At 42.5% G+C, this 20,828-nt stretch overlaps 3 protein-coding genes and 1 long non-coding RNA gene across 4 annotated transcripts; 2 read left to right on the forward strand and 2 right to left on the reverse strand.

The window, feature by feature from the left end:
- Positions 1 to 2,393: 2,393 nt before the first annotated feature.
- On the forward strand, positions 2,394 to 4,292 carry LOC117552857. The gene is made up of 3 exons (XM_034226533.1): positions 2,394 to 2,472; positions 3,079 to 3,214; positions 3,423 to 4,292. Exons 2-3 carry the CDS (start codon positions 3,101 to 3,103, stop codon positions 4,173 to 4,175), a joined length of 867 nt encoding a protein of 288 aa, XP_034082424.1. The 5' UTR covers positions 2,394 to 2,472; positions 3,079 to 3,100; the 3' UTR covers positions 4,176 to 4,292.
- Positions 4,293 to 4,365: 73 nt separating this feature from the next.
- LOC117552846 lies at positions 4,366 to 19,133 on the reverse strand. The gene is made up of 4 exons (XM_034226510.1): positions 18,371 to 19,133; positions 14,930 to 15,124; positions 5,654 to 5,730; positions 4,366 to 5,536 (listed from the first exon to the last, which is right to left on the reverse strand). The coding sequence occupies exons 2-4, from the start codon at positions 14,996 to 14,998 to the stop codon at positions 4,708 to 4,710; spliced, it is 975 nt and encodes a 324-aa protein (XP_034082401.1). The 5' UTR covers positions 14,999 to 15,124; positions 18,371 to 19,133; the 3' UTR covers positions 4,366 to 4,707.
- Positions 9,678 to 10,502, forward strand: LOC117552847. Its single transcript, XR_004570040.1, has 3 exons — positions 9,678 to 9,750; positions 9,841 to 9,912; positions 10,035 to 10,502. It is a non-coding gene; the product is annotated as an uncharacterized LOC117552847 (long non-coding RNA).
- Positions 12,318 to 14,791, reverse strand: LOC117552845. The gene is made up of 3 exons (XM_034226508.1): positions 14,130 to 14,791; positions 13,384 to 13,519; positions 12,318 to 13,186 (listed from the first exon to the last, which is right to left on the reverse strand). The coding sequence occupies exons 1-3, from the start codon at positions 14,720 to 14,722 to the stop codon at positions 12,491 to 12,493; spliced, it is 1,425 nt and encodes a 474-aa protein (XP_034082399.1). The 5' UTR covers positions 14,723 to 14,791; the 3' UTR covers positions 12,318 to 12,490.
- Positions 19,134 to 20,828: the final 1,695 nt, after the last annotated feature.

Here is a 20,828-nt window from a genome sequence, read left to right on the forward strand (position 1 = left end):
ATTTTCTTCACTCCGCTGGGAAACTGCTCTCATGTCAAGAAGCATCAGATCAGTGCATGCGCTGCATCGTCCAATCAGTGAGCGATACACAGTAAGGGGGCGGGGCGAGTATCTGAGGATTTCATCGGAGAATGGTCTGATGGTTCCTCGGTTATCGCTCCTCCATTATCGCTCCTCGATCCTCCGGCAGAAATAAGAGCCGTGGGACGGTACTCAAGATGGCGCAGACAAATCAACTTCCGGTGAGACCGAGGACCGAGGAATGAGGAAATGAAAATAGTCGACCTGAGACGGGGCCTGTGAATGTAGAGAGGGACCAACAAGCTCTCCCGTCTTCACAGTAACTCGCAGAGACGGCATTTAACCCTTCACATTCCAACAAACTGAACAGGCAGATTCGAAGGATTTATTTCTTTGGAAATATTATTTTAAATACAATTAAATCAAGTTATTTTGGTAAAACTAATGAAAAGTAACAACACAAATATAAAAAATAATATTTAAATATATATAACATTTTTTTTTTTAATGTTTTCAAATATTATTTTTTAGAATAGGCTATCTTAGGCCCTCACAGAGGGCCTAGAGGGCCCTGACGGCTCGCCACTGATATTTATATAAATATATACCATTTCAGAATCAAACAGAGCACTCTTATAATAACGTAACACTATCAGAGACTGGATATATCCCCCCCTCTCCCCTCTCTCGCTACAATGAGGGAAATAAATTACGGGCCAAAAGTTTTTTACAAGTATTAAAAGTAAGCAGAGGACACCAAACCAACTGAGACCTGTCTGTCCGCTGCATCTACGCACTGTACAACACACACACCTACACACTATACAACACACACACCACACACTGTACAACATACATACCTACACACTGTACCACACACCTACAGCTCCTAAAGCATATATCAGGCTATAGCCGTTGTGTATTTTATTATGTGAAGCACTAAATGGTTTTAGAAAAATGTCGACTCTTTGTTTGTAGATAATCTACTAAACTACAGCAAATACAGAGAGTAACGTAGGCCTGTTATACTGAGTGATATATATTTTACACACTCTCTGCTTTCTGCACGGACCTCACAGCTGTTCTCTCTGTAAACATCGCGTTGCGATGAGAGCAGAACTAATAAAATAATATCATGGGCTGATATCATGGGCTGATATCATGGGGTATCTTAAGGGCTGTAAATATAATAAGCCTGTGTCTAAAATTGACAACAGGCTTATTATATGTACAGCCCTTAAGATACACTTTTGTGTTTAACAGCTGACCACTACCATGACGTACTTTGTTTTAGTAGATTTCGCATGAGAGCAAAATGTATAAATATGAGCATTACATGATATGAATATGAGAACAAAATGCATGAATGTGTGAGTGACCAGTGGCGAGCCGTCAGGGCCCTCTAGGCCCTCTGTGAGGGCCTAAGATATTCTAAAAAATAATATTTGAAAACATTAAAAAAAAAAACATTTTTTAAATATTATTTTTATATATTTTTGTTGTTACATTTTTCATTAATTTTACCAAAAATAACTTGATTTAATTGTATTTAAAATAATATTTCCAAAGAAATAAATCCTTAGAATCTGCCTGTTCAGTTTCTGTTGGAATGTGAAGGGTTAAATGCCGTCTCTGCGAGTTACTGCGAAGACGGGAGGGCTGTTGGTCCCTCTCTACATTCACAGAGGGCCCAGCTATAGTAACTCAACGAGAGAGTAATGTCAAATGACAGTACCATAGGCTACATGCACTAGGGTCTGAGACGTACTTCCGCCTTAGCCGTTATACTGCTCGGACGCTTCCGGGTTGCTTCTGGTCTGCGTAGCTGAGCGTCCATAAATGTTTTACTGTTTAAATCTGTGGTTTAAATATGAGTCGACGGAAGATTTTCAAAACGGAGCATTTGCAAAGACAAGTAAAGAACTACTCCGAGCACTGCTGTGTCCCACTTTGTACGGCGTCAGCTAAATTCAACGGCGTCCTAAGTTTCCATGGCTTTCCGACCGAACTCGAGCTGCGAAGACAGTGGCTGGTTAAAATACGACGCGATAACTTTACAATCTCCTCTCACTCCAAGGTCTGCAGTCGTCACTTCGCTACGGATCAACTAATAGAGCCAAAAACCCTTGATGGCCGTAGGAGGCTTGTGAAAGGTGCTGTCCCAACTCTGTTTGAGTGGAATCACTTCACTGCTCAAACACCGCGGGCTAGTGTTTGGGAGAGAAGGGAGCGGCCCACTGAACCAGTCTCTCGGGAGGAGCAGGAAGAGCACATCGATGTCCGTGACCATGATTACTGCTCAACCCCTGAACCAGCTTCACTGGACATGTCCTCTCAAGCTACATAAGACAACTCCAAAACATTGGAGCAACTGCAGGAGTTAAGAGTCCAGCGAGAGTTTTGCTTACAGCGGTTTGCTGGCTCCGACGACAACATCCGATTCTATACCAGGTAATGTTTTGGCTAAATTCTATCCAAGTTTTTGAGATGGGTTAGCTTATAAAGAATCCTGTTTACCTGCCGTTTGACTGCTGACTATTTGCATGCAGTGTTGGAATAAGTAGGCTACTCAACTTAACTGAAGTATAAGTACAAATACTATGGTTTGAAAATACTCCTGAACTGAACATGTAGAATCATAAATCATGTGTTTTCATAAGTAACTAGAAACTATGAAGGTTAACTAAATGTGGTGGAGTAAAACATACTAATACTAACAACATACTGATAATACTTTACTACAAGTGGAAATCTTCAAAACCTTACCAAAGTAAAAGTACATGTCAATATCCACTGCGTTTCTCCCAGTTGCACACTTAAGAATGAAGAGTAAAAGTAGTCATTCTGTGTAAAATGTTCCCTGTATGTTTTAGATTATTATTACTGCTGCTTTAATGTAGTTGTTGTTACTGCTGTATATTACTATACCTGCACCAAGTGCCTTCTTAATCAGTCTATTTGAATTGTAATGTATTATAGCAAACAAGAGGAAAGCATTAGCCCATGTGTTACAGTTAACGAGTCAATTAATGACTGACATGTGTCTTTTGTGTACAGATTCCCGAGCTATAACCACCTGATGGCCTTCTGGTTTTTGATTGAGCCTTCCATTTATAAAATGGTTCGTGTTACAAGAGCGATATCAGCTGCCAAGAGGAATGAAGAAGTGGTTACACACGCACGTCCATCAACGGTAGGCTACGTTTCTTTTAACACACAATCTAAACACAAACTGAAGGGAAAATGTTTCTCCAACATTTCATTGTTTTCGTGTAGGCTAAAAGGCTATAGTACTCAATCCTTTTTGAATACATCAGAGAACTAAAACAACTTAATGTTTTTCCCATGGTGTGCTACACTCATGACATTAATATAGTACCCTTTTTTTGTTTATCTTCCAGAGACAGCTGCTTCAGCCAATTGACGAGCTCTTCCTTTTTCTCTGCTTCCTGTCGGTGGGTTTGAAAGAGAGGGATCTTGCAAACCGCTTCAACGTACACCAGTCCACTGTGAGCTGCATCATTGCAACATGGACGAGTTTTCTTACAACTTTATTGGGGTCACAGTGCATCTGGCTTACACCTGCAGAAGTTCAAGCCCACCTCCCAGAGGCATTCAAAGATTTCCCAGACACACAGGTGATCCTGGATTGCACAGAGCTGAGGTGTCAAACACCATCCTCACTCCTCCTCCAAAGTGAAATGTATTCTACATACAAATGTCACTGCACCATGAAAGCCCTGGTTGGCATAGCCCCACATGGCGCAGTGACATTTGTTTCCAGTCTGTATGGTGGTTCTGTCAGCGACAAGGAGATTTTCAAACAGTCTGGAATAGCTGCGTTGTTGACTGAAAACATGGCAGTGATGGTAGATAAGGGCTTCCTGATCAGCGATTGCTGCAAATGCAAAGTGTACTGCCCACCTTTTCTGTCAAAGCAGAAGCAAATGCCAGCCTATCAGGTGAGGGAGACACAGGCCATTGCCAGACTGAGGGTTCATGTGGAGCGTGTCATTAGGAGGATAAAAGAGAACACACTGTTTGATGGTGTCATCCTCCTGTCTCATGCCTACAACATCAACCAACTGTTTGCAGTAGCATGTATGCTGTCAAACTATCAGAACAAAGCACTGGTCAAGAAATGGGTGAAATAAGACAAGATGATGACACCTGTGCAGGTAGCTGTGATTAAGCTGGGTGAGCACACCGTAATCCCGTGTTGCCTGACACACGCTAGTGTTTTGTTTGAATAAATGGTAAATAGCAAATTACAATGCGTTGATGATTTCTTACAAATGCACTGATTTACTATTCTTTACACAAAAATCACTTCACTTTATTGTCTTTTTAAATACAATTGTATATTTATTTACATATATGAAATGTGACAAACAATATATATCAAAAACAAAATATTGAAATCACATTTTGTTGTCATTCAGAACACATGATTGAGGGATTGCCTCCTAAAAACAATGACGGCTGAGCCAGGGTCTAGCAGCTAACTGCTTACAGAGTTAACAATGGCTACAGTGCCCACTACTTTTTTAATGACAGGTACTTCGGCATGTATGAGTAAAAAAAAAAAAAGTCTACTTTTTCTCTGATTGCTCTTTGCACTTCTGGATCTGTGCATATTCTTTGCACCAGGTAGTCCTCTTGTGCCCACACTACAAAGTCACACCACTACATCCCAGATACAAGAAGTTGACCCTGTACTTGCCAGTAATAGGCATGGCTTTTCTTGAGCTTAGGGGAGCCACATTCCATCTGCACATATTTGCAGTCGACATAATTTGGGACATTGGGACATTTGAATTCAACAAGGCCAAATTGGGGATATTCTGTTGGGTCAAAAACAACTCCATCAGGGGAGGCACCAAGCCAGGGCGTAGAGGGGTGAATGATAAGGCCACAAGGGGAGTAGTTCACGTTTGCCAGTCTACTGTATTCAGCTGCTACTGTGGGCTCCATCTCGGCACCTCTCCTCATTTCTGCGGTCTGCCTTGTACCTTTGAGTATTCGCTCTGCAAGAGAGTTAGCAGAGCTCTCACCTCTGACGTGACAAATCTCTCTTAACCTAGAGGCAGTAACCCTGGGTTTGCGGAGCAGATGCCACTCTGAGCTAGAGCTTTGCTCACGGGTAGCCTCCTCAATTTTGTGAGACATTTCCAAATCAACAGATAAGCTGTTCATATGTAGTTGCTCCTCTTCTGAGCACACCAGCGGTAAATCACATGGCAAGATCACATACCCCTCTATGGGCAAATGGGGTGTTGGTGGTGTGTCAGTGTGAAGTGTGGTGTACCGAGACGTCAAAGCAGGCATCTGATAGGACAGAACACTGCCCTCCTGCACAATCCCGAAGGCACGTTCCACAAGGGGCTTGTCAGGTCTCATGTTCATTGTGGTCACAAGCGGCCTGTCTTCAATGCTGAATGCTGAGTATGCCTCCGTAACTCTGAACAGGCAAGGATCTGGTAATGGCCCCACCATGCCTCTGTAGAATCCACTCCTACAAAGAATGGCAAAGACAATATAGCACATTAATGTGACAATAAAGGTTAGGAATACAGCACCAGAATTATGAATTTTAAAAACACAGGAAACACAATTTTCCAGCTAAAATTACCTTACTCCAGTCTGCACCATCCTATTTGGTACAGGCTTGGTGAAGACCATGGAGTTGATGGGCCCTGGCTTCACACCCTTAAGGAAAAGACAATAGGCTACATGCACAGTCACTTCCGCATTCTACTCATAGCGGCCAATTCATTTCCTGTTTGAAAATGACGACCTTCTACACCTGCTGCCTACAAGAGCTTCCGAAATTAAAAATGTCAGATGTTCATCGGATTTGCCGGATGACTAAAGCCCCAGCCGGCAAACTCGATAAAGGCTTCAAATTATATGCTGCGTCATATATACACAACTATGAAGGTAAGAAGGTAACCGGTACTAACCAGCTAGCTTATGCTCCGGGTTACGCTAACATTAGCTGTCAAAAGCTAGGTAACGCCAGAGCCCTATAGTATAACTACTATTATTATTAGGGCCCGAGCACGAGAGTGCTAGGACCCAACGGCGTCCTAGCACGAAGTGCAAGGATACCTATTGTTATTGAAGTGCAAGGATACCTATTGTTATTCGTGGAATTATTCTTATTTTTCTGCTGGCGTTTCCTGTTTTTGAGGCCTTTAGGACGCTGAAAAAGTTGTATAATTTTGCACAGATTCCAGAATCGGTGAAAACTACAATATTCTGGACTCAATGTGTTCAAATTGTCCAACATGCTCTCTAGCGCCACCTATGGCCATTTCCGTTTTTGGAAAGATGTACAAAGTTGCACCGTAACTCCAAATGACCTGACATTTTTCACACTTACTCGGGTGGACCTGCTCTACATATAATGTCCTTGTACCCCTAAGCTCCGCCTACTTTATTATTTTTTTAAATTAGCATAATTTTAAAAACAGTTAAATATTCACTTAAATTTCAAATTTTGGTTTTTCAACACCAAACTCAGTATACAGTATCGCCGGAGGGTCAGACACATTATCGTAGGATAATGTGTCTGACCGAGCATGTTCAGTCGATAAATGTGGCCCTCATTACTCTAAACGTGTTCGCAAAAAGGCGGGGCTTAGATAGAAATGCTCATAACTCATCAACAATGTACAAAAAAAACACACATTTTGATGGTAACAATAGGCACAACAAGTATTTTCCATTTTGGACTATAGGGGGCGCCAAAAACATGACAAATGTATAACTCATGAACTGATGGACGAAATCTTTTTTTATTTTTTTAGACATACTCTGGGGATAAGTATGCACTTATATTTAAAGTGTCACAACGAATGACAAATGTGGGCGTGGCCTGTACTTTTTTTTTAATGACGATGTGCTAAAATGTGTTTCGGTACGCAAAACTTGGTACACACGTCACAGCCCACGACCTTTTCAAGAATGTAAAAAAAAAACGTAATTTTCCAAAAAAACTGCTCACTAGCGCCCCTATTGTGTGGTAGTCTCATAGTTTCTCAGAACTTCACGAATATTGGCACAGACATTCCTCATGGAATTGAAGACATATTTGTACATACATTCCATTAGCCTCGCCCCCCCTATGTGCGTTTTTTATGCATTTTACGCACGTTCTTGCGAACTCCTCCTAGGGGAATGATCAGAAAAATTCCAATGCAGGACATGTTTAGCCCCTATCCAATATGATACTTAATTGAGGAGCACATTTTTGAAAAATTACTCGTGGAGGTCGTAAGCTAACAGCGAATACACCATTTATTACGATTTACATGTCACAAATGACTCCAAATGACTCCAAACTACTCGCGTATACTTTTTCCAATATTCACGAAACGCTGTATACATATTGCTATTATGATTGCACACATATTTCAAATTGCCTTCCATTAGCCCCGCCCACCAGAAAGTCGGCAATTTAGAAAAATGTGCATTTTTCAGCCATTTTAAGCACATTTCTGCGGACTCCTCCTAGGGGAATGATCGGAAAAATTCCAATCCAGGACAACTTCAGCGCATATCCAATGTCATGCTACATTGAGAAGGAATAGTCCTTCGCTCAAACGGGGAGCTCGTAGGCTAACGGAGAATGTACAATTTTTGACCAAGTATATGTCAGATAAGCGACGGAGACCTGCCGGTCGGCCACAGCAACACACACAACACACACACACACACACACACACACACACACACACACACACACAACACACACACACACACAACACACACACACACACACATCACACACACACACACACACACACACACACACACACACACACACACACACACACACACACACACACACACACACACACACACACACACACACACACACACACACACACACACACACACACACACACACACACACACCACACACACACACACACACACACACACACACACACACACACACACACACACACACACACACACACACACACACACACACACCACACACACACACCACACACACACACACACACACCACACACACACACACACACACACACACACACACACACACACACACACACACACACACACACACACACACACACACGTTTATTTGTAGATATCTCCTAAAGCCTACAAATAAAGTGTGACATGAAGGCCTGTTACATTTGTTATTGAGCGATATATATTATACACACTGTTCTGCTTTCTGCACTGACCTCAGCAGCTGTTCTCACTGTAACATCACCTAACATCCAGGGGAGATGTAATTAGTGAGTAAACAAACGGTAAAGGGCAGAAAGTCTGATGCACATTTTATCATCTCAAATAACTTATAATCACAAAGGGAACAGTTTGCAGAGCTGTGCTTCGTTTGACAAAAGTCCAGCCATGCGTCACACCTCTTTTAAACATCACTGTTGGCTGAAATCGTCTCAGGAGAATACTTCAGTGTACCCTCGGTTATAGCTCCTCCAGAGACACTCCTCTCTCCTCTAAATCAGTGTATCCTCGGTTACGGCTCCTCCAGACAGCCTCCTCGATAATCGATCCTCGACGAGCCTTTACAGAAATTTGTTTTCCTTCGAGACGGCGCGCCGAAATCTGTTTCCGGGTTGCTGCCGGAGGACCTGGGAGTCTGGGACGCGAAAATTATAGAAATGAGAAACGGCTCATTTCCCAGGACTCGCGCGCGTCTGCTTGACGCCGGGACGACCTGCCGCCCTCCCCGACAGGCGCACGGACGCGAGGGCCCGCTCATCACTGCGCGCACAAGTGCGACCGCAGTTTTAATTATTATTATACTACTACTATAGTAGACTACTATAGGGCTCTGGGTAACGCTATGTACTGTTTCTGGTGTTAATTCTTTTAGCCATTTTGCTAACAAATACTATCGTTTAATAGCCTTATAGCCTAGCCAAGGTTATCTTGTTGTTAGCCACACTGCATAATGGTATCAGCTTTTGTAAAGCAATGTTGCCATAGATGTGTTGACGTGAGTATAGATCTAACGCTGTTGCTCTGTTTTTCTTCATTCAGTGCCCAATAAAGACAGGCTGACAGGGCAGGTCAGCGTGAGAGCCTTGTGCTACAGGTCAATGCGGAAGAGCGAGACAGCACACAGTTTGAGTGTAGGCAGGCAGCATTGACACTGTTCCCCCCTGTTTATTGAGTTTCAGTTCAGTTAAACATTAGTTTACCTTAAGGGAATCTCAACAGTGTCCTACTTCTCCCTGCTTTATCACAGCTGATTGGTCAGATATTATTACATTGTTTATGGATGTGTAAGTTTGGGGGTTCAAATATATAGTAAAAACTGCTTTAATACAATTTTCAAGGCATCTTAGTTTCCAAAGAAAGTTCATTGTGGTATTGTAGGGTAAGAGGGTAACACTAAGCATTCAGGAATACATGCTTCTTCTAGGATAATGGGTCAGTAAAAATAACCAATAATTCTACTCATAATAACCTCCTGGCTCATAGTAACAAGTGAGGTTACTAATCACTAGTATTTCTTCTCTCTTTTTTAGATAACGCTTCGTGATTCATCACCAGTGGTGCTCAAGCACAACCAGTGCTCCTGTGTTGCAGGAACTGTTTTGTGCAATCACACAGTAGCATTGCTGTTCCAAACAGCACACTACACTGAACATGCCAGTTGTGCCACCTGTGCATAGCTGTACTGAATCGGAACAGCAATGGCACAAGCCGCGAACAATGGTAATTTCAATGAGGTTCAAATACTTGTAATCTTTCACAGAGTTTTTGTTTTAAAGTGACTCAACGAACAGTAATTGTCTTTTCCTTAAGGGTGTGAAGCCAGGGCCCATCAACTCCATGGTCTTCACCAAGCCTGTACCAAATAGGATGGTGCAGACTGGAGTAAGGTCATTTTAGCTGGAAAATTGTGTTTCCTGTGTTTTTAAAATTCATAATTCTGGTGCTGTATTCCTAACCTTTATTGTCACATTAATGTGCTATATTGTCTTTGCCATTCTTTGTAGGAGTGGATTCTACAGAGGCATGGTGGGGCCATTACCAGATCCCTGCCTGTTCAGAGTTACGGAGGCATACTCAGCATTCAGCATTGAAGACAGGCCGCTTGTGACCACAATGAACATGAGACCTGACAAGCCCCTTGTGGAATGTGCCTTCGGGATTGTGCAGGAGGGCAGTGTTCTGTCCTATCAGAGGCCTGCTTTGACGTCTCGGTACACCACACTTCACACTGACACACCACCAACACCCCACTTGCCCATAGAGGGGTATGTGATCTTGCCATGTGATTTACCGCTGGTGTGCTCAGAAGAGGAGCAACTACATATGAACAGCTTATCTGTTGATTTGGAAATGTCTCACAAAATTGAGGAGGCTACCCGTGAGCAAAGCTCTAGCTCAGAGTGGCATCTGCTCCGCAAACCCAGGGTTACTGCCTCTAGGTTAAGAGAGATTTGTCACGTCAGAGGTGAGAGCTCTGCTAACTCTCTTGCAGAGCAAATACTCAAAGGTACAAGGCAGACTGCAGAAATGAGGAGAGGTACCGAGATGGAGCCCACAGTAGCAGCTGAATACAGTAGACTGGCAAACGTGAACTACTCCCCTTGTGGCCTTGTCATTCACCCCTCTACGCCCTGGCTTGGTGCCTCCCCTGATGGGAGTTGTTTTTGACCCAACAGAATATCCCCAATTTGGCCTTGTTGAATTCAAATGTCCCAATGTCCCAAATTATGTCGACTGCAAATATGTGCAGATGGAATGTGGCTCCCCTAAGCTCAAGAAAAGCCATGCCTATTACTGGCAAGTACAGGGTCAACTTCTTGTATCTGGGATGCAGTGGTGTGATTTTGTAGTGTGGGCACAAGAGGACTACCTGGTGCAAAGAATATACACAGATCCAGAAGTGCAAAGAGCAATCAGACTTTTTTTTTTTTTACACATACATGCCGAAGTACCTGTCATTAAAAAAGTAGTGGGCACTGTAGCCATTGTTAACTCTGTAAGCAGTTAGCTGCTAGACCCTGGCTCAGCCGTCATTGTTTTTAGGAGGCAATCCCTCAATCATGTGTTCTGAATGACAACAAAATGTGATTTCAATATTTTGTTTTTGATATATATTGTTTGTCACATTTCATATATGTAAATAAATATTAGGGCCGGGACTTTAACGCGTTAATTAAGATTAATTAATTACACAAAAATTAACGCATTTTAATCGCACTTATTTTTGCACCGCGGAACGTTTCTCACTGGATGAGTTTCAGGCGTACCGATTATACTGGAGCACCAACTAACGTTCATGACTTCAGACAACAACAAACCACAGTGAACAACAGTGGGAAATGTTGTTTTAAAAAACGGACGGATGGAAGCGTCGATAAGAGCACGGTTGTGTGCAAATTATGCAAAAAGGAATTCGCATATCACCGCAGCACATCAAGCCTCAAGTATCACCTCAATGCAAAAACATATAGCAGCTAGCGTGGACGTTAGCCTCTTTTATCGCGTTCACACCAAAAAGAGCTGGTACTAAAATTAGTTAATGAGAACCTTTTTACCCCCACGAAAGTCCCTGCTAGAGAGCAGAGAGCTGCTAGAGAGCAGGGACTTTCGTACGGCTCTCTTGTGAGAAAAGAGCTATATGTCTGATTGGCTGGGCGGATTGCAAACCACGCCCCGTAAAACTCCCAAAAAGTTTTGTGAAGCCGCCATTTTATTATCCTCGCATTAGCATTAGCATTAGCCCAGCGCAGAAATGCAGAGAGACTAACTTATGGCAACACAAAATAAAACATGGGAGCGGTGGAGATGAGGAGGTGTCGGCGTTCTGGCGATTTACAGTCACCAACTCCGGGGACTTCCGGCCGGGGACTTTGGGCGGCAGTATACGCCGTTTGCGGCCTGCCAGTAAACCCAAAGCAGAAGAAGAAGAAGTGACGTCAGCGGCTTCATTTGCCTAATCCACCCCCAGGTTCAAAGAGTTCTCATGAACTAAATTCTCATGAACCTTTGTGGGAAAAGTACTGCGGTGTGAATGCGCCTAATGGTATACTAAAATCCATGTGAAAAAAATTGCTTCTCACTGTTCTCAGGTCAAATATTTATATGTGATTAAAAATGCGATTAATTTCGATTAATTAATTACAAAGCCTCTAATTAATTAGATTAATTTTTTTAATCGAGTCCCGGCCCTAATAAATATACAATTGTATTTAAAAAGACAATAAAGTGAAGTGATTTGTGTAATGAATAGTAAATCAGTGCATTTGTAAGAAATCATCAACGCATTGTAATTTGCTATTTACCATTTATTCAAACAAAACACTAGCGTGTGTCAGGCAACACGGGATTACGGTGTGCTCACCCAGCTTAATCACAGCTACCTGCACAGGTGTCATCATCTTGTCTTATTTCACCCATTTCTTGACCAGTGCTTTGTTCTGATAGTTTGACAGCATACATGCTACTGCAAACAGTTGGTTGATGTTGTAGGCATGAGACAGGAGGATGACACCATCAAAAAGTTTGTCTCTTTTATCCTCCTAATGACACGCTCCACATGAACCCTCAGTCTGGCAATGGCCTGTGTCTCCCTCACCTGATAGGCTGGCATTTGCTTCTGCTTTGACAGAAAAGGTGGGCAGTACACCTTGCATTTGCAGCAATCGCTGATCAGGAAGCCCTTATCTACCATCACTGCCATGTTTTCAGTCAACAACGCAGCTATTCCAGATTGTTTGAAAATCTCCTTGTCGCTGACAGAACCACCATACAGACTGGAAACAAATGTCACTGCGCCATGTGGGGCTATGCCAACCGGGGCTTTCATGGTGCAGTGACATTTGTATGTAGAATACATTTCACTTTGGAGGAGGAGTGAGGATGGTGTTTGACACCTCAGCTCTGTGCAATCCAGGATCACCTGTGTGTCTGGGAAATCTTTGAATGCCTCTGGGAGGTGGGCTTGAACTTCTGCAGGTGTAAGCCAGATGCACTGTGACCCCAATAAAGTTGTAAGAAAACTTGTCCATGTTGCAATGATGCGGCTCACAGTGGACTGGTGTACGTTGAAGCGGTTTGCAAGGTCCCTCTCTTTCAAACCCACCGACAGGAAGCAGAGAAAAAGGAAGAACTCGTCAATTGGCTGAAGCAGCTGTCTCTGGAAGATAAACAAAAAAAGGGTACTATATTAATGTCATGAGTGTAGCACACCATGGGAAAAACATTAAGTTGTTTTAGTTCTCTGATGTATTCAAAAAGGATTGAGTACTATAGCCTTTTAGCCTACACGAAAGCAATGAAATGTTGGAGAAACATTTTCCCTTCAGTTTGTGTGTTAAAAGAAACGTAGCCTACCGTTGATGGACGTGCGTGTGTAACCACTTCTTCATTCCTCTTGGCAGCTGATATCGCTCTTGTAACAAGAACCATTTTATAAATGGAAGGCTCAATCAAAAACCAGAAGGCCATCAGGTGGTTATAGCTCGGGAATCTGTACACAAAAGACATATGTCAGTCATTAATTGACTCGTTAACTGTAACACATGGGCTAATGCTTTCCTCTTGTTTGCTATAATACATTACAATTCAAATAGACTGATTAAGAAGGCACTTGGTGCAGGTATAGTAATATACAGCAGTAACATGTAACAACTACATTAAAGCAGCAGTAATAATAATCTAAAACATACAGGGAACATTTTACACAGAATGACTACTTTTACTCTTCATTCTTAAGTGTGCAACTGGGAGAAACGCAGTGGATATTGACATGTACTTTTACTTTGGTAAGGTTTTGAAGATTTCCACTTGTAGTAAAGTATTATCAGTATGTTGTTAGTATTAGTATGTTTTACTCCACCACATTTAGTTAACCTTCATAGTTTCTAGTTACTTATGAAAACACATGATTTATGATTCTACATGTTCAGTTCAGGAGTATTTTCAAACCATAGTATTTGTACTTATACTTCAGTTAAGTTGAGTAGCCTACTTATTCCAACACTGCATGCAAATAGTCAGCAGTCAAACGGCAGGTAAACAGGATTCTTTATAAGCTAACCCATCTCAAAAACTTGGATAGAATTTAGCCAAAACATTACCTGGTATAGAATCGGATGTTGTCGTCGGAGCCAGCAAACCGCTGTAAGCAAAACTCTTGCTGGACTCTTAACTCCTGCAGTTGCTTCTGCAGATCCTCCAATGTTTTGGAGTTGTCTTCTGTAGCTTGAGAGGACATGTCCAGTGAAGCTGGTTCAGGGGTTGAGCAGTAATCATGGTCACGGACATCGATGTGCTCTTCCTGCTCCTCCCGAGAGACTGGTTCAGTGGGCCGCTCCCTTCTCTCCCAAACACTAGCCCGCGGTGTTTGAGCAGTGAAGTGATTCCACTCAAACAGAGTTGGGACAGCACCTTTCACAAGCCTCCTACGGCCATCAAGGGTTTTTGGCTCTATTAGTTGATCCGTAGCGAAGTGACGACTGCAGACCTTGGAGTGAGAGGAGATTGTAAAGTTATCGCGTCGTATTTTAACCAGCCACTGTCTTCGCAGCTCGAGTTCGGTCGGAAAGCCATGGAAACTTAGGACGCCGTTGAATTTAGCTGACGCCGTACAAAGTGGGACACAGCAGTGCTTGGAGTAGTTCTTTACTTGTCTTTGCAAATGCTCCGTTTTGAAAATCTTCCGTCGACTCATATTTAAACCACAGATTTAAACAGTAAAACATTTGTGGACGCTCAGCTACGCAGACCAGAAGCAACCCGGAAGCATCCGAGCAGTATAACGGCTAAGGCGGAAGTACGTCTCAGACCCTAGTGCATGTAGCCTATTACTGTTCGTTGAGTCACTTTAAAACAAAAACTCTGTGAAAGATTACAAGTATTTGAACCTCATTGAAATTACCATTGTTCGCGGCTTGTGCCATTGCTGTTCCGATTCAGTACAGCTATGCACAGGTGGCACAACTGGCATGTTCAGTTCAGTGTAGTGTGCTGTTTGGAACAGCAATGCTACTGTGTGATTGCACAAAACAGTTCCTGCAACACAGGAGCACTGGTTGTGCTTGAGCACCACTGGTGATGAATCACGAAGCGTTATCTAAAAAAGAGAGAAGAAATACTAGTGATTAGTAACCTCACTTGTTACTATGAGCCAGGAGGTTATTATGAGTAGAATTATTGGTTATTTTTACTGACCCATTATCCTAGAAGAAGCATGTATTCCTGAATGCTTAGTGTTACCCTCTTACCCTACAATACCACAATGAACTTTCTTTGGAAACTAAGATGCCTTGAAATTGCCCCGCTGAACTTACTTTTCTGTAGTTTACCGTTCTGTGACATATCAGTATAGCCACGGAAGATAGTTTGTGTGTTTCATTCCCATGCATCAAGGTTATTTTCATGTATGTAATTGTTTTTCCTGCACAGTGTAGAGTCTTGTTGTGATGAGAGGGATACAGGTATTTCATTAAAAAAACGTGCTCCCTGGAGAATAGCTACAGCATCTATATCACAATTTATTCGGAGCTGATCACAACCTGTCATGAGTGATCCAGTCATGTCGATGAGCGTTCGGGCTGTGAATAAACGACTTGTGTTTTACTTTTAGGCTGTCTGAAGGTATGGACAGCTATCAAAGCTACTATAGATCACATTAATAACGATGTACAAATGAAAGTCGGACACAAATATATAATTTAAATGATTTATTCAAGTTTGCAATATTTTGAACAGGCATCCACACAGTCACCTACTTTGTAATGTTCGATACCTCCCTGTAAGCGTCACGATATCCACCTCTCACCCACAACCTCACATACGAGTACTGAATGTGCATCAAAGTGATCTTAGGAAGGCAGATATAGCAAAAGATGAACGTAAACGACAAAAGAGGCGATCGACATGGTAAGTCAACAATGGGTCCTCAATGTACACGCCCCCGATTCCTATGACGAAAATAATAGAATGTCGCCAGTTGTCATGACTCACGTTATACTGCAACACCGGTTACCTTCTTACCTTCATAGTTGTGTATATATGACGCAGCATATCATTTGAAGCCTTTATCGAGTTTGCTGGCTGGGGCTTTAGTCGTCCGGCAAATCCGATGAACATCTGACATTTTTAATTTCGGAAGCTCTTGTAGGCAGCGGGTGTAGAAGGTCGTCATTTTCAAACAGGAAATGAATCGGCCGCTATGAGTAGAATGCGGAAGTGACTGTGCATGTAGCCTATTTACCCTGGGCCGAGTGCTTGGTTTTGGGCATGAAAATTCAGGAAACTCCCCTGAGTATTTTATTAAATATCTGAACTTTGGAGAGGAGTTGGGGGACACACGACACATCAAATCACATCTACAGATCAAGACGAAGCTATTGGAGGTGCTCCTAGCGTGTGAAAATGTTTGTGAAAAACGTGTGCAAAGTCTCCGAAAACGGAGCAGTGGCTGTGATGCTAGCTTTGCGGCTAGCGGTTAGTTGTTATTGTTTGAAGTTGTTTCTATGGAAACAACATGACGGAGAAAAAATCAATATCTTCTACATATAATAACGGACAAAGTAAAGAATGAAGTGTCGGCTATGTTTAAATGTTCGGAATTTGACCGTGATGGCCCTCTTGAGTTGCTGTAAAATATGACGAATATGACGGATGACGGATGCGACGGAAATACACCCGAACATATCTGGTACTGACACCGGCTCGATGAGCGAACTATGGATAAATTAAAAAAAAGTACCGGAGGAACACAGGATTTAATTCTGTGTGGACAGAGTTATATGCTTTCACAGCAAACGATGCTGGTTTACCGGTATGTTTGATATGTAGAGAGAAGTTGTCAAAGGTGCTGCAGCCTTTACGTATCGAGGAACAACAAGGGAGAGGAAGACAGCTGACGATCTTCAGTCATAATTCAATGGGGTATGTAATTTATTTCAGAAAACCCTTTTTGTTATATTCCATGGAATGCTCTTAACGTCCCAATGAATATATTAAATGCTTTGACAATAAATACATACAAAAATTAATCTCTGGAAGCCGTAGCGCTGTAAAAAGCACGCCGGCCCGGCTAAAGTAACTGGATGGCCGACCTGCCTGTCAGCCTTCCATCTGTGCACACAAACCTATCTCGTGCCCTCATTGGTCATGTGCGCATTCGTGTGTGTTGGAGGAGGGACTCTGTAAGAAAGTCTGAAGGAAGAGGCATATTTTTTCCGGTTGAGTACTTTCAAATTCGAGCGCACTCGAGCTGGTTTCTCCATTCTTACCTACCTTTAACTCTTTTTAGGGTGCAGCTATATGTTTTATTTATTTCAAAGTGGGCCCATTTTAATAATATTTTTTTCCCCTTCAAATGTGCAGAGGACTCCCCAAGTGCTGTGTTTAATTTATTTTAAAGTAGGCCTGTGTATTATTTGTAATTCTCCTTATAGGAGTTCTTTGTTTCTTATTAGAGGTTAACAGTTTTATATCATGTAATAAATAGCCTAATAAATGCAAAAAAACTGTAGTTTTTGTCTGATATAACAATAAAAAACTATGAAATATGTTTTGCGGCTCCAGACAAAAAAATGTTTTGGAAAAAGGAGCAAAATGGCTCTTTTGGTCAAAAAGGTTGCAGACCCCTGGACTAGAGCAGTGTTTCTCAAACTTTTTCATACCAAGGACCACTTAACCAATAAAAAAACACTCGCGGACCACCTAACTCCACAAATATCCCAAAACACATCGTTTTTTGCAAATCGCCTTCAAATGGTACAAACAAGTGGCCACATGTGTGATGAAGGTGTTTATCTGGGCTATATCATGCAATTGAAAGTGAAACTTAAGCTCGCTCCATTGCGGAGATATTCCCGCGAGTGCGGAAAACTTGAATTAATTAATTAATTTCAAATGTGAAATGTTACCAATATACTCACGGACCACTAGGGGGCGCTCACGGACCACCAGCGGTCCGCGGACCACACTTTGAGAAGCACTGGACTAGAGGAACCTTTGTAGGTTTCAGTGGTATGTGACTGAAATAGGTCTCGTACACATGAGCAGGCAGCAGTGACACTGAAGAACCAGTATCTACTATCATCTCAAATGACTGGTTAGCAGGAGAAAGTCCCAAATCTACAGTGCATATTATTTTCTTCTCTTTTGGGGCAGTATTATTCAGCAATAAAACAGTCAGTTCTGGAATAACGACCTCCCTCACTTCACGTTTTTGTTCTGAACGACACAGTTTTTCCACAGGATTTGCATATGTTGTTTGTAGCAGGGCATTGTGTGGAGTTGGCCATATGTTTATCTGAATCACATCTGTAACATCTTCGTGCTTGCTCAGACTTTCTCTCACCTTTCCTTTGTTTACTTGCAGCGGGAAGTTTTTGTTCCCATTTTGGCGCCCTGATCTCTCTCACAGGCACTTCACTGTTGGAGAACTCGGCCACGTTGCGCACCGCCGTTTCCACCTGATTTGCAATCTGAATGGCTTTATCCAGTGTCAGTTTGTCTTCTAGCAGCAAGCGTTCACGTATGCGTCCACTGTAGGCTTTTTCCACAATTTGATCACGCAGCATATCCTGTTCTGCATTTCCAAATTCACACAAAACGATAATTTCACGTAGCGCAGAGACGTACTGTGCAATTGTTTCATCATGTCTCTGGGCTCGTTGGCGGAACTTGTGTCTCTCCGCAATTACGTTTACCTTCGGCACGAAATGCGCCCGTAGTGCAGTCACGGCATGGTTGCATGTAGTTCCCGTTTCAGTCAATGTGTAGAAAATCCTCTGTGCTTCGGTTCCGACTGTGTAGCAGCGTAGCACGTATACGGGTATCCGGCCACTTGGCTCCTTCCACGTCGATCACTAGCAGGTAGTTTTCGAACATTTTTAGCCATGTTCCAAATGGCATAGTAGGTTCTCCCGGACACTGAAGAAAGGTGGGAGGTAAAGGAGTAGAAGCCACGGCCATCCTCGTCGCCAATTTGTTGTGTATTAGTAAAAAGACATTAATGAAGCAAGGGACAGAGGATACGGGTACTAAGCTCTTTACTGTTGTTCATTCTTCTTTCTTCCGCCACAGCATCAACTCCCGGGCATACACTTATTCTCTCCACATTGTAGGTTACTCTGGTTACACGGCGCCACCTATTGGCAGGAGTATATCAGAACACAACAATCTCCGTCCTCCGTGTTTTATTCTTATATAAGTAAGAAGAGAAGTAATGGGGCAGAAACCCTCCTTTTTACGCAGCGGTCCAGACATAGACATCAAACGGCGACACATATTCAGTTGGCAGTTACTTTGGCATTAGGGCAGGGATATCTAGATACTTCCCAAGGTCTGACATCATGAAGTGTGCTACTTTTAAAGCAAGCAACGATGTTTTCAAATCTAATCAAAAAGCTCCTCAAAAACACTGTCGAAGCAGTTCCTGCCGTTGCTACGTTAGTTCAAACAGTAACAACGGACTACTTTTCTTAGCGGATGCATGTCAATTTAAATCAATACATACAACTATTTTTTAAGTCAATAAAATCATTTTCTAAATCCATAAAAGCATTTCAATTAATATTAGGAGTCATGTCGTTACTTTGTTGAGAATGTGGCCATGTGTAATAAGCGGGATAATGTGCACATTGCATAATGTGCCTTCATGCCGATCTAGATCCCTCCGCAAAAAAAACAAAAAAACGGCTCGTTCGCGGGCGAGAGCCGGTGTCAGTACCAGATATGTTCGGCCTACCAAATATGTTCGGGTGTATTTCCGTCGCATCCGTCATCCGTCATATCCGTCATATACTCACCTCCCTCTGCTCCCAGCGCTATGCTGCCACACACCGGCCGTCTGCGGAACTGCAGCCGGAGGAACTCGGTACAGCTTGTTATGTGTGAACGATCTAGATCCCTCCGCTTCCCCATAATTACCGCGACCATTTTAACTTTCATGACAGAAATGGAGAGCTTTTATGCTGAGATAAAGCAGTACGTGCTCAATGGTGGTTACCACAATCTCACCATCGCCGCTGAAAAGCATGATAAAAGGAAGGCGTTAATTCGGAGGGCATCCAAACAATACCTGATCAAAGGTAAGTAACAGAATAAGACCATGGTTAAGTCACGAACATACGTTTTTATTATGAGGTATAAACCCCCTGTACATGTGACATCATCACATCCCTTTACTTATAGGGATCAATAAAGTATATATCTATCTATCTATTTATCTAATGGTGTTTTTTGGTGCAAAAGTGATCATACCTCTAATGGTTTATCATATTGCAATTCCAACATTTTTCAGTAAATCGCAAGGACTCCACAGCTTGTTTCTCCTTTTTCTTTTTATACACACTTTACATTACTGTAGTTGTTACGTCTAAACCACATTTGCCACTGGATTTCTTGAACAGCTTTTAGTCATAATGTCATCTCTACACATGTCTAAATGATTGTTTTGTTGTTCCTGTTGTGCCAGCTGGAGATTTGTACTACACATACAAGGACAATGAGAGGATGGTTGTGTGCACCAAGGACCAAATTATCAATGTCCTGAAGGAGTGCCATGATAACCTGGGTTCCGGAGGTCATGCAGGGAGAAGGCGCACCACCGAGAAGGTTTTGGCAACGTACCACTGGTCCACTATGCGGGAGGACGTGAAGAAATGGGTGGGAGTTTTTGACTGACTGACTGATTATTGATCTACAGAAATGTGTTGTATGTGTACATTGAAACAGAGTGAGACATGTGTGGATCTCATTGGCCCACTTCCCTCCACTGCTAAGGGCAAAAAGGTACTATCATGATGGGCTGA

The sequence above is a fragment of the Gymnodraco acuticeps genome, unplaced genomic scaffold (assembly GCF_902827175.1).
Source record: "Gymnodraco acuticeps unplaced genomic scaffold, fGymAcu1.1, whole genome shotgun sequence".
Lineage (NCBI taxonomy): Eukaryota > Metazoa > Chordata > Actinopteri > Perciformes > Bathydraconidae > Gymnodraco > Gymnodraco acuticeps.